Source organism: Ornithorhynchus anatinus, chromosome 11, assembly GCF_004115215.2.
Source record: "Ornithorhynchus anatinus isolate Pmale09 chromosome 11, mOrnAna1.pri.v4, whole genome shotgun sequence".
NCBI classification, from domain to species: domain Eukaryota; kingdom Metazoa; phylum Chordata; class Mammalia; order Monotremata; family Ornithorhynchidae; genus Ornithorhynchus; species Ornithorhynchus anatinus.
In genome coordinates, this window is record NC_041738.1 from 54,726,843 (window position 1) to 54,740,000 (window position 13,158).

Below are 13,158 nucleotides of genomic sequence, written 5' to 3' on the forward strand. Positions count from 1 at the left end.
CCTTTACGCTGCCCTTTCTGTGCCACCTGGGAACCAGTGGTCAGTCAGAGAGGGTGGACGGGGAAGAGGCGGGTCATTGCCGTGAGGCCCGGAGCCCAAGCTGAAGATTCCCTCCAGCCTCCCTCCTGAGCCTCCAGGCGGGCCCTCCGCCGCGTTGCCTCCTACCTGCTCAGAGCGCCGCTTCCCGCCCGGCTCGGCAGCCAGCCCTCGGCCTGGGGCCGCCTCTGTTTCCTCCTGCCAGAGCGACCCGCGACTCCGACTCGGCAGGAGCGTGGTTTCCCCGGACGACAGTGCCGAAGCCGGGCACCCTCCGGCCTCGGGACCCCGGGCCGCCGACCCCACTCTCCTCTCGGTGCCCTCTGGCTGCTCCCCCCGGCCGGAGGCGGTTGTCAGGGCATCTCCATCGGCCGCCGCCGGGATCTTCTGGAGGGCTCTGCCCTCTGGCCGCCTGGAGATCTTGACCATCCGCAGGATGTGCCGGTAGAAGCGTTGGTCCTCAGAATAGCCCTCGCTCTCAGACCCCTCATCGGCCCAGCTGGTCGGGGACCGGGACCGCGGGGGCAGGCTGGGATGAGGAGAGGGCAGCTCAGAGGGCCAGTCCTCCACCCCCGGGCTCTGGAGGTCCCTTGAGGAGGAACGGGTGGGCTCGCCCGGGACCGGTAGCTCCAGTGGGGACATCGGGCTCCGGCCGCTCTCCGCCTCAGGCGCCCAGGAGCTCCCCTTCCTCTGCGGGATGCCGCCGGGGGGCCTCCGGGGCTCTCGGGTCCGGGTGCAGGCCAGAGAACCGAGACTCTCCCATGGGGCGGCATCCGCCCCCAGTGCCAGCAGTGGCGCCAGCCGCCAGGAAGGGGCGGCCAGCGGTGTGTGCCCGGCCGGGCCGGCCCCCCGAGGATCCGGCTCTCCCTTCCTGTGGCCCAGCTGGGACTCACTCCTTGGACCAGGAACCGCCTGGGCCTTCGGGGGCCATTTCTCGCCCGACTGGTGACCATGCCCAGGGGAAGGTGCCGGGTCAGGTCCCGGGAGGAGGGCGGCGGGGAGGGCATCCTGGGGGGGGAGGGCACCTCGGGGGGCAATGACTCCAGGCTCGGTGTCGGTGGCGCTTCCCTCGGCTGGCTCGGCTGCCTGTCCCGGGGGCTCCTTCTTGCCCTGCGGCCACCCGGATCCGAGGCCCCGGTCGGGGGCAGGGTCTCCTGGTGGGCTCAGTTCTTGGGCAGGGCTGTCTGTGGAGGACTCCCCGCCCGTGCCATGGCCGGTGTCCCCGGGGACTGGTCCCGGGTCCCTGTCCCCACTGGGACCGATGAACTCCCTGCCAGGGCCGGGACCAGGTAAGGGACCGGAGCAGGGATTGGGGCCGGCTCCGGAGCTGGCCGCGGAGCCGGGGCCGGGCTGGACGGCCTCTTCTTCCGGTTTCTGGCCTTTGGGAAGCACTGGCTCACCGGATGACACCCGTCGGTCTCCTGCCGACGCTCCCGCCGAAGCCCCCTGGGTCGGCTGGACTCTCGCGCCACCCGGGAAGCGGAGATCTTCAGAGGCTCGGGACCCAGGCAGCCGGGTTCTGCCCCCCACCCCTTCCTCTCCGTGGTCCAAAAAACCCAGGGGAGAGTCCTGTCGCAGGCTGGCCGGGTCCGGGCTGCTGAGGGCCGTCGCTCTCCCCAAGAGAGCTTCCGTGTCGTCCAGGGTGCGGCGGGTGCGGAGGGGAGGTTCCTGGTGCGGCAGCCACGGCGGGCAGGAGACGTTGTCCGGCTCCCGCCCCCTCACCCCACTGCCCAATGTCAGCTCTAGGTCAGCAGTGGAACTGGGCAGACCACGGGGGATGGACGAGGAGCACCAGCTGTTCTTCATCTCCTAAAAAGAAACAAAAATAGCAGAGAGGATTCATTCATTCAGTTGTATTTACTGAGTGCTTACTATGTGCAAAGCACTATACTAAGCGCTTGGGAGAGTACAATATGACCTCGAGCCAGTCCCTCCGACCCCTGCGACTTCCTGCCCCAAGGCTAGTAGGAGCCCCGGACTGGGCCGGGGGGCTGGGCCTCTTCCCAGCCCCCCGGCCCCCCGACCCGGGCTCAGTTCCAACCCTCAGCCACACAAGGAGGCTAGAAATTGTAACTTGTTGGGGGCCGCTCAGATCCCCCTCGCCTTCCTGGATCAGGGGAAGGGGAGAGGGTCGCGGCCCCAGAGAGGGGACACCAGACCCCTGCCTGACTTTCGCCACGAAGTAGCACACCCCAATAGCTCAACTCTCGCTGTGGGCAGGGAATGTGTCTGTTTATTGTTATATTGTAATAATAATAATAATAATGGTATTTATTAAGCCCTTACTATGTGCCAGGGACTGTACTCAGTATAGGGATGGAAACAAGCAAATCAGATTGGACAGAGTTCCTGTCCCTCATGGGGCTCACAGTCTCAATCCCCATTTTAGAGATGAGGTGATAGGCACAGAGAAGTAAAGCAACAGAAGAGTGAAGAGACTGCCTCAGAGTCCTTTCCACAGTGGCGGAGCCACTTTCCACTGGGCCGCACGGCTTGGAGTGAAAAAAGCAGTACCCTGTGTTTGTTCACTTATGCTATGTTATAGTTATATTTTACACTCCCAAGCGCTTAGTATAGTGCCCTGCACACAGTAAGCACTCAATAGATAGAACTGACTGGCTGACTGGCCGACCCCTGGCCCGCTCAGACCTCATATATAGCCCTGTCTTGCTGCTGGTGCCCTTCCCCTCCTTCACCTCGGGCGGCCATGACCTCATTCTCCCTCCTGCTCAGAACATCAGAGCCCCCCCAGAAAACATTCTCAGCCTCTGGAGTGAAAAAGCCCACCCCAGGCCCACAGGGCCAGCGAGGGGCACTTCTGAGAGCCCTGGAGAGTGCTCTGAGGGGAGATGGGGCCAGAGACCGCTTGTGCTAGAGCCAAGAGAGGCTGCAAGGGGGTGCCCAGCTGCCCAGATGGGTTTTTGATTCACAAAGTCAACTCTTGGTTACCTATATTGATGGTGGGTGGGAAGACACAGCATGGAAAATACAAAACAATGGATAATACAGAACCAAAGAGGCAGCTGGGTCCCTGTCTGAGGAGCCGGTCTGGACTGGCAGAGCCTGAAGAGCACCATGTCGGCAAGCTGCAGGTGCCAGCGTGCAAGTAAGGGAAAACCCAGATCACCCGCCGGGGATAATCCAGCAAGACACGATCGTGGATCACCCAGAGTCGATCGCGTTATTAGAAAGCACAAAGCCCAGGTTAAGTTAACAAATCTCGGCATCGAAACAGAAGCGGGCACAGACTCACGATGATAATAATAATAGTAGTATTGTTAAGTACTTACTATGTGCCAAGCACTGTACTAAGTGCTGGGGTAGATACAGGATCACCAAGTCCCACTTGGGTCTCACAGTCTAATTAGGAAGGGGAACAGGAACTGAATCCCCATTTTACAAATGAGGGAACTGAGGCATAGGGAAGTTCAGTGATTTGTCCAAGGTCACACAGCAGACTATGATGGAGCCAGGATTAGAATCCAGGTCCTCGGGCTCCCAGGCCCAGACTCTTTCCACTAGGCCATGCTCCTTCATAAACATCGTCAAATTCCCGGCCCCAATCGAAAGCTCCAGGGTGGGCTAGGCTGCTTCATTCTCCCCCTGCTAGGGAGCGGGGGGGACCACAGACTCACCAAGAGGGCTCGCGGGGGCTCCTTGTCCTTATCTCGCTTCTCCTTCTTCTTCTTCCTGTCTTTCTTTTTGGGGGTGCCAAGGTCCAGCAGCTTCCCCCGCTCCTGGACCACCAGGCTGCGGTAGTATTCATCGCAGGGATGGTCCCAAGTCGACTCCCCGTTGGTGAAGTTGAAATAGTAAATGTCTCCTGTGATGTCCTGGCTGGGGAACAGAGACCCCGAGGTGGCTGGTTTGGGGACACGTTAGATCAGCCTTGTAGACGGGCTTCAGCCCGGGGCCGGGAGGAGACCGGAAGCTGCCCGTGGGCAGCGAAAGTCTCTGACTTCCAGCTGTGCCCTCCCATTGAGGAAAGAGCCGAGCCCCGGACAGCTCCGGGGTGGAGGGGGACAGAGAGGTAAAGCCAGACCGTGGCCTTCCACCAGCTGCCTCTGCCATTGAGGGGTCAACGTGATAGGGACCACTCCTTCCCGCCCACCCCACCCCTCACTAGACAGACAATCTGAGTACAATTGATGCCCACTAAATCATCTTCACTTAGAGAAGGGAGTTAGCCTTGCCCCTCAAACTGTAAAATCCTATGGCTGGAAGGGACTTGGGTGGGTCATCTCGTCCACCCCCCTGGCTCTAGGCAGATAAATAAGATTCTCTCCTATCCTCTGAGGAAGATTTCAGTCCTTCCTGCTGTGTTAGCCTCTCTCACTGCCAGGAACTGCTTCCTTGAGTCTCACCTAGATCCTTTCTGCTGAGCAGACGTTTACTCTCTGTCCGGTCCTCAGGGGAGACAGAGACGCAGCCTCTGCATACAATTCTTCCCAGTCTCTCTGCAGAGGGACCGGTCCCTGCCACCTCCTGGCCCTCCCGCCTGAGAGACACGGCTCTGGCTCATCTCCAAGGCAGAAGGCCCACGGCCGTGACTCTACTTCATCTAGGTATTCCTTCCTGGGGGTTGGTAATGTGCTCTGTCCACAGCAGGCACTCCTAAGTACTATTCTGATGAGGTGGGGAGAGCGTGGGAAGCACAGGACCCAGGGGGGAACCAAGGACCACCGCCCACCCCCACCGGCTCCGGTCAGGACATCAATCCCCAGCCCCAGCTGCCCCCCTCACCCCCGACTTGCCAGGGCTTCCACGCGGCGGGGAGCGACGCTACAATGCCTTCCCGGGCCAGCCACATCAGTTCCGGCTCATTCTGGGGGTCTATGCCGATCTCCACAGCGTACTGGAGGATCTCTGCCAGGGGGAGGGAGTTGAGACCCCCGTCAACCCTCAGGGCTTGGGGCTGCACCAGCAAACCAGGCAGGTAGGGCACTTGGATCTGAACCCTTCGACCACTCGACATTCACCCAATCCTCGGCGCTCACGTACATATCCGTAATTTATTTACATTAATGTCCGTCTCCCCCCCTAGACTGTGAGCTCCTTGTCGGCAGGGAACATGCCATTTCAGGCGACCAGTTCTGTTATACTGTACTCTTGTGGGCACTTAGTACAGTGCTTTGCACACAGTCAGTGCTCAATAAATAATACAGTGCCTGGGACACAGTAAGTGCTTAACAAATACTGTAATTATTACTATTAGGCTGGAGGCTGGGGAATGGACAAATGATCTCCCAGTGGCCTGGCTGGGCTGAGTCTGTCATGAGGTAAACCAGGAGTGGGCAAGCTCTGGGCAAGTGGCCCCCGGGGTGCAGGGGGAGATGTCTAAGGAGCAAGGGCCCACCCAGAGCAGGGGGGAGGGTCCATTCTCTTCCACCCTTCACGGGGAGGCAGCCCCCCCCCTTAGCTCCTGGTCCCCGATCCCCACCCAGGCCCGATACCTCGATCATTGGGGATGTAAGTCTCGTCGTAGACCTCCTCCAGGATCAGTTGGTCCCCTATGCAGAAGGCTGGGGGTCCTGCCATGGCAGCTTCACCTCCTGGTCCAGAGAGACCCCCGCGGGCCCCCTGGGGGAAGGGTCCGGACGTCAGAGCCCCGTGGGCACCTGCCGAATGGGCCAGTCCTGGGTGGGCCCAGCTGGCCCCCCCGTCCTCCAAGGCTCCCGAACACTGGGCCTGGGACCCAGACCGGGGTTCTGGACCCCCCCGAGGGGCTGGCGGGTTGAGCACCTCAGGGAGGCCAGGAAGCGGGGAGTCCTGGCCAGGATCCGGACTCCTCAGATGGCGACCCGGCCCTCCCTTCCATCACCCGGCACAGACCCTCACACATTCACATCGTGGCTCAGTGGAAAGAACACGGGCTTAGGAGGCGGAGCTCACGGGTTCTGATCCCGGCTCCACCACCTGTCAGCTGTGTGACTTTGGGCAAGTCACTTCACATCTCTGTGCTCAGTTCCCTCATCTGTAAAATGGGGATTAAGACTGGGAGCCTCACGTGGGGCAATCCGATTACCCTGTATCTACCCCAGCGCTTAGAGCAGTGCTCTGCACCTAGTAAGCGCTTAACAGATATCAACAATCACATCGTGACTCAGTGGAAAGAGCACGGGCTTAGGAGTCGGAGCTCACGGGTTCTAACCACGGCTCTGCCACCTGTCGGCTGTGTGACTTTGGGCAAGTCACTTCCCTTCTCGGTGCCTCAGTACCTCATCTGCAAAATGGGGATTAAGACTGGGAGCCTCACGTGGGCCAACCTGATTACCCTGTATCTACCCCAGCGCTTAGAACAGTGCTCGGCACATAGTAAGCGCTTAACAAATACCCACATTAGGATTATTATTATTACATAGTCCCCCACATCCTTCTCCCAACACACACACTCATCCCACAACCTTCCACAAACATGCAGGCACCAGACCCGCACGTCCCTCCCCTCCCAGACCCCAGCCTCACACACACCCCCAGATTCCTCCCACCCCACCAGACCCCCGCGCACACACACACCTACAATCAGGCCTCGCTGCACCCCCAGCCACACCCCACCGAACATCTCCACCCTACCTGTCTCCATTTAAAGGCCCAACACGCGCAGGTTTCCCTTCGGGTGCTCTCTCTCGACATCACTTTCCCAGGAGCCGCCCGCAGACCCCTGTCTCCCACAGCTGGGGCTCGGTCCCTCGGTCTCGCCTATCCCGCCGTCGACCCCTGGGTCACGTCCTCCCGCGGTCCCGGAACGCCCTCCCTCCTCACCTCCGCCAAACTGATTCTCTTTCCCTCTTCAAAACCTTACTTAAAAATCACCTCCTCCAAGAGGCCTTCCCAGACTGAGCTCCTCTTCCCCCTCTACTCCCTCTGCCATCCCCCCTTTACCTCTCCACAGCTAAAGCCTCATTTTCCCCTTTTCCCTCTGCTCCTCCACCTCTCCCTTCCCATCCCCACAGCACTGTACTCGTCCGCTCAACTGTATATATTTTCGTTACCCTATTTATTTTGTTAATGAATTGTACATCGCCTCGATTCTATTTAGTCGCCATCGGTTTTTACGAGATGTTCTTCCCCTTGACGCTGTTCAGTGCCATTGTTCTCGTCTGTCCGTCTCCCCCGATTAGACTGTAAGCCCGTCAAACGGCAGGGACTGTCTCTATCTGTTGCCGACTTGTTCATCCCAAGCGCTTAGTACAGTGCTCTGCACATAGTAAGCGCTCAATAAATACTATTGAATGAATGAATGAATGAATAAGCGCTTAACGAATACCAACACTTGGAGAAGCAGCGTGGCTCGGTGGAAAGAGCCCGGGCTTGGGAGTCAGAGGTCATGGGTTCGAATCCCAGCTCTGCCACTTGTCAACTGTGTGACTGTGGGCAAGTCACTTAACTTCCCTGTGCCTCAGTGACCTCATCTGTAAAATGGGGATTAAGACTGGGAGCCTCACGTGGGACAACCTGATTACCCTGTATCTCCCCCAGCGCTTAGAACAGTGCTCTGCACCTAGTAAGCGCGTAACACATACCAACATAATTATTATTAAAATGGGGATTAAGACTGTGAGCCTCATGTGAGACACCCTGATTACCCTGTACCTACCCCAGCGCTTAGAACAGTGCTCCTCACATAGTAAGTGCTTAACAAATACCAACATTATTATTTTTATTAATAAAATAGAGATTAAGACTGTGAGCCTCATGTGAGACAAGCTGATGACCCTTTATCTCCCCCAGCGCTGAGAACAGTGCTCTGCACATAGTAAGCGCTTAACACATACCAACATAATTATTATTAAAATGGGGATTATGACTGTGAGCCTCATGTGAGACACCCTGATTACCCTGTACTTACCCCAGCGCTTAGAACAGTGCTCCGCACATAGTAAGCGCTTAACAAATTCATTCATTCAATAGTATTTATTGAGCGCTTACTATGTGCGGAGCATTGTACTAAGCGCTTGGAATGGACAAATCGGCAACAGATACAGTCCCTGCCCACTGACGGGCTTACGGTCTAATCGGGGGAGACGGACAGACGAGAACAATGGCAATAGAGAGAGTCAAGGGGAAGATCATCTCATGAAAACAATGGCAACTAAATAGAAACAGGGTGATGTACATCTCATTAAACAAAATAAATAGGGAGCTGAAGATAGACACAGTTGAGCGGAGGAGTACAGTGCTGAGGGGGTGGGACGGGAGAGGAGCAGAGGGAAAGGGGGGAGAAGAGGGTTTAGCTGCGGAGAGGTGAAGGGGGGCGTAGAGGGAGCAGAGGGAGAAGGGGAGCTCAGTCTGGGAAGGCCTCTTGGAGGAGGTGAGTTTTAAGTAGGGTTTCGAAGAGGGGAAGAGAATCAGTTTGGCGGAGGTGAGCAGGGAGGGCGTCCCGGGACCGCGGGAGGACGCGGCCCGGGGGTCGACGGCGGGACGGGCGAGACCGAGGGACGGTGAGGAGGTGGGTGGCAGAGGAGCGGAGCGTGCGGGGTGGGAGGTAGAAAGAGAGAAGGGAGGAGAGGTAGGAAGGGGCGAGGTGATGAAGAGCCTTGAAGCCTAGAGTGAGGAGTTTTTGTTTGGAGCGGAGGTCGATGGGCGACCGCTGGAGTTGTTTAAGAAGGGGAGTGACAGGCCCGGATCGTTTCTGCGGGAAGATGAGCCGGGCGGCGGAGTGAAGAATAGACCGGAGCGGGGCGAGAGAGGAGGAAGGGAGGTGGGAGAGAAGGCCGACACGGTAGTCTAGCCGGGATATAACGAGAGCCCGTAGCAGTAAGGTAGCCGTTTGGGTGGAGAGGAGAGGGCGGATCTTGGCGATATTATAAAGGTGAGACCGGCAGGTCTCGGTGACGGATGGGATGTGTGGGGTGAACGAGAGAGACGAGTCAAAGATGACAAATACCAACCTGATTATTATTAAAATGGAGATTAAGACTGCGAGCCCCACGTGGGACAACCCGATGACCCCGTATCTCCCCCAGCGCTTAGAACATAGTAAGCGCTTAACAAATACTAACATTGTTATTATTACGATTGACCCTCCCCCGCTCTTTCCCCTTTCCTCCCGCCCTCAGCCCCCCGTTGCACACTCCTCGCGTGGCCCTGCCCCGCGGGCTGCCTTGCACACGCGCGTGCCCTCGGGCCGCCTCCTCACCTGGCGCCCGGGCGGCTTCCAGGGACGCCGGCGATGTTGCTCCGCGGCGAACAATCACTTCCGGAATGGGTCGGAGCCTAGCAACCATGATCCCGCCTCCGACAGCCGCTGATAGGTCGGCGGGCCGGGCGACTGACGCGGGATTGGCGGAGCTCCCCCCTGCCCGGACCGGAAGTCGCCGGGGGGAGGGCGGAGCTCCGCCCGATGCATGCCGGGAGTTGTAGTCGGGGGGGGCGATGGCGGTAGAGGAGGAGGCCGGGCCTGGGAACTTCATTCATCCATCCATCATTCATTCATCCATCCATCCATTCCAATAATGTTGATATCTGTTAAGCGCTTACTATGTGCAGAGCACTGTTCTAAACCCTGGGGGAGATACAGGGTAATTGGGTTGTCCCACGTGAGGCTCCCAGTCTTAATCCCCATTTTAATAATAATAATAATAATGATGGTATTTGTTGAGCGCTTACTCTGTGCCGAGCACCGTTCTAAGCGCTGGGGCAGACACAAGGGAATCAGGCTGTCCCACGTGGGGCTCACAGTCTTCATCCCCATTTTACAGATGAGGTCACTGAGGCCCAGAGAAGTGAAGTGACTTGCCCAAAGTCACCCAGCTGACAAGTGGCAGATCTGGGAGTCAAACTCATGACCTCTGACTCCCAAGCCCGGGCTCTTTCCACTCAGCCACGCTGCTTCTCTAAGCGCTTAGTACAGTGCCCTGCATATTGAGAAGCAGCGTGGCTCAGTGGAAAGAGCCTGGGCTTTGGAGTCAGAGCTCATGAGTTCGAATCCCAGCTCTGCCTCCTGTCAGCTGTGTGACTGTGGGCAAGTCACTTCACTTCTCTGTGCCTCAATTACCTCATCTGTAAAATGAGCATGAAGACTGTGAGCCCCACGTGGGACAACCTGATTCCCCTGTGTCTACCCCAGCGCTTAGAACAGTGCTCTGCACATAGTAAGCGCTTAACAAATACCAACATTGTTATAGTAAGCGCCCAATAAATACGATCGAGGGAATGAATTCCTTCATTCGCATTTAGTGTGTGCAAAGCACAATTCTAAGCCCGTGGGAAGCAGCGTGGCTCAGTGGAAAGCGCACGGGCTTGGGAGTCAGAGGTCATGGGTTTGAATCCCGGGTCTGCCACTTGTCAGCTGGGTGACTGTGGGCAAGTCACTTCACTTCGCTGAGCCTCAGTTCCCTCATCTGTAAAATGGGGATGAAGACTGTGAGCCACGCATGGGGCGATCTGATTGCCTTCTATCCACCCCAGCGCTTAGAACAGTGCTCTGCACATAGTGATAATAATGTTGGTATTTGTTAAGCGCTTACTATGTGCAGAGCACTGTTCTAAGTGCTGGGGTAGATACGGGATAATCAGGTTGTCCCACGTGAGGCTCACAGTTAATCCCCATTTTACAGATGAGGGAACTGAGGCACAGAGAAATTAAGTGACTTGCCCACAGTCACACAGCTGACAAGTGGCAGAGCCGAGCGCTTAACAAATACCCACATTATTATTATTATTACATTATAACAACAGACACATACCCTGCTCACAACAGTCTACAGGGAACTTGGATAGGGGGGACCAGCTATAATTTATTTGTACATTTGTGATTTATAATGATGATGACATTTGGTAAGCGCTTTCTATGTGCCAAGCACTGTTCTAAGCGCTGGGGAGGATACAAGGTGATCAGGTTGTCCCACGTGGAGCTCACAGCCTTCATCCCCATTTCACAGATGAGGGAACTGAGGCCCAGAGAAATGAAGTGACTTGCCCAAAGTCACACAGCTGACACATGGCGGTTGGGATTAGAACTCACGACCTCTGACTCCCAAGCCCGGGCTCTTTCCACTGAGCTACGCTGCTGAAACATTTATTTATCTGTAATTTTTTTAACGGTGCTTGTTAAGCGCTTACTATGTGCCAAGCACTGTTCTAAGCACTGACATTATATTAATGTCTGCCCTCCTCTCTAGACTCTAAGCTCGTTGTAGGCAGGGAATGTGTCTGTTTATTGTTGCGCTCTACTCTCTCAAGCATTTAGTAATAATACTCATAATGATGGTATTTGTTAAGCGATTACTCTGTGCTAAGCACTGGGATAGATACAAGGTTGTCAGGTTGTCCCCTTTGGGGCTCACACTCTTAATCCCCATTTTACAGATGAGGGAACTGAGGCACAGAGAAGTTAGGCGACTTGCCCAAAGTCACACAACTGACAAGTGGCAGAGTCGGGATTAGAACCCACGACCTCTGACTTCCAAGCCCGAGCTCTTTCCACGAAGCCACGCTGCTTCTCCAGATCTCAGTAAATACGACTGACTGACTGACCCCCATCCCCACGAAAGGAAGCGGCCCTGAACCCTTTCCAGTTTAACCCTCCAAAAACCCACAGAAACTGATTAATAATAATAATAATGTTGGTATTTGTTAAGCGCTTACTATGTGACGAGCACTGTTCTAAGCGCTGGGGTAGACACAAGGGAATCAGGTTGTCCCACGTGGGGCTCACAGTCTTAATCCCCATTTTACAGATGAGGTAACTGAGGCACCGAGAAGTTAAGTGACTTGCCCAAAGTCACACAGCTGACAAGTGGCAGAGCCGGGATTCGAACCCATGAAGTCTGACTCCAAAGCCCTTGCTCTTTCCACTGAGCTACGCTGCTTCTCTATTAAATCTCTTGATAATAAAAAATGGATTATTGTTAGATTGATTGCAGATTGACTCTGGACTGTAAGCTTGTTATGGGCAGGGAACATTTCTGCTAATTCTGTCTGTATTCTTCCGAGCACTTAGTACAGTGGCCTGCACATAGTAACTGCTCAATAAATACGATCGACTGACTGATGGATGAATGTTGGGAATGCCGGAGCTTGATTCCCTTGAATGACAAGCACCCCGAAAGCAGATGTGCTTAGTGAAGTAGGGGGAACTTCCAGGCCATCCACTTTCATTCGATCGTATTTATTGAGCGCTTACTGTGTGCGGAGCATTGTACTAAGCGCTTGAAAAGTACAATTCAGCAATAAAGCAATTCAGCGATCCACTTCTTTGAATACCCCAGTTTCCACACCCCATCCTTCAACACACAGAAATGGGATTAACCCAGGGCCGGATTTGGGGCCAGCTCTTGAGGGGGAGAAGGGAGGCATGAGAGAGCATATTTCTCCTTGGTATTTTTACCGATTTCTCTAAATCCTTTCTCATCCTTCATCACCTGGAGCTCCCCAGGATTTAAGCCTTCTCACTGTGCCTCCATCTTGCCTATCTTGCCACCGCCCCCTCACCCGTGTCCTGCCTCTGGCCTGGAACGCCCTCCCTCCTCAAATCCGACAGGCAATTACTATCTCCTCCTTTAAAACCTTATTGAAGGCACATCTCCCCCAGGAAGCCTTCCCTGACTAAGCCCCCCCCTTCTTCTCCCACTCCCTTCTGCGTCACCCTGACTTGCTCCCTTTGTTCTTCCCTTCCACCCCCCCTGCCAACCCAACCCCACAGAGCTTACGTCCATATCTGCAATATATTTATTTATATTCATGTCTGTCTCCCCTGCTCTAGACTGCAAGCTCATTGTGGGCCGGGAAGGTGTCTGTTTATTGTGGAATTGTACTCTCCCAAGCGCTTAGTCCAGTGCTCTGCACGCAATAAGCGCTCGATAAATACGAATGAATGAATGAAAGAGGGACATCTATCTCTCCCCCACTGTATGGGCAGGGAAACAGAGGTGGGGTGGGTGGGACCCATGAGGCAAGGAGAATAAAACGGTGGGAGGGGTCAGAACGCCTGAGTTCTCTGAGCTCCGCTATTGGGTCAGGCTCCAACCCCTTGCTGTGTCTAGTTGAGGCAGAGTCCATCTTGCTCCAATCTGGATCCTCCCAGGGGAAGCTACCCTGGTCACCCTAAGGTCTCGGTGAGTTGGGCTGCAGGAGACTTTTGGGCCGTCTCCCCCATCAGACTGGAAGGGTCTCGAGGGC

The 13,158-nt window shown here is 55.9% G+C and overlaps 1 protein-coding gene across 1 annotated transcript in view; it reads right to left on the minus strand.

The window, feature by feature from the left end:
- CEP164 (centrosomal protein 164) overlaps positions 1-9,211 on the minus strand; it is a 32,472-nt gene extending 23,261 nt beyond the window's left edge. The window contains exons 1-5 of the mRNA XM_029075776.1: positions 9,176-9,211; positions 5,490-5,616; positions 4,791-4,902; positions 3,672-3,873; positions 166-1,845 (exon numbers count right to left, since the gene is read on the minus strand). Coding sequence (XP_028931609.1) covers positions 166-1,845; positions 3,672-3,873; positions 4,791-4,902; positions 5,490-5,574 — 2,079 coding nt within the window. The 5' untranslated portion in view covers positions 5,575-5,616; positions 9,176-9,211. The remainder of the gene's footprint in view (positions 1-165; positions 1,846-3,671; positions 3,874-4,790; positions 4,903-5,489; positions 5,617-9,175) is intronic.
- Between the last annotated feature and the right edge of the window lie 3,947 nt (positions 9,212-13,158).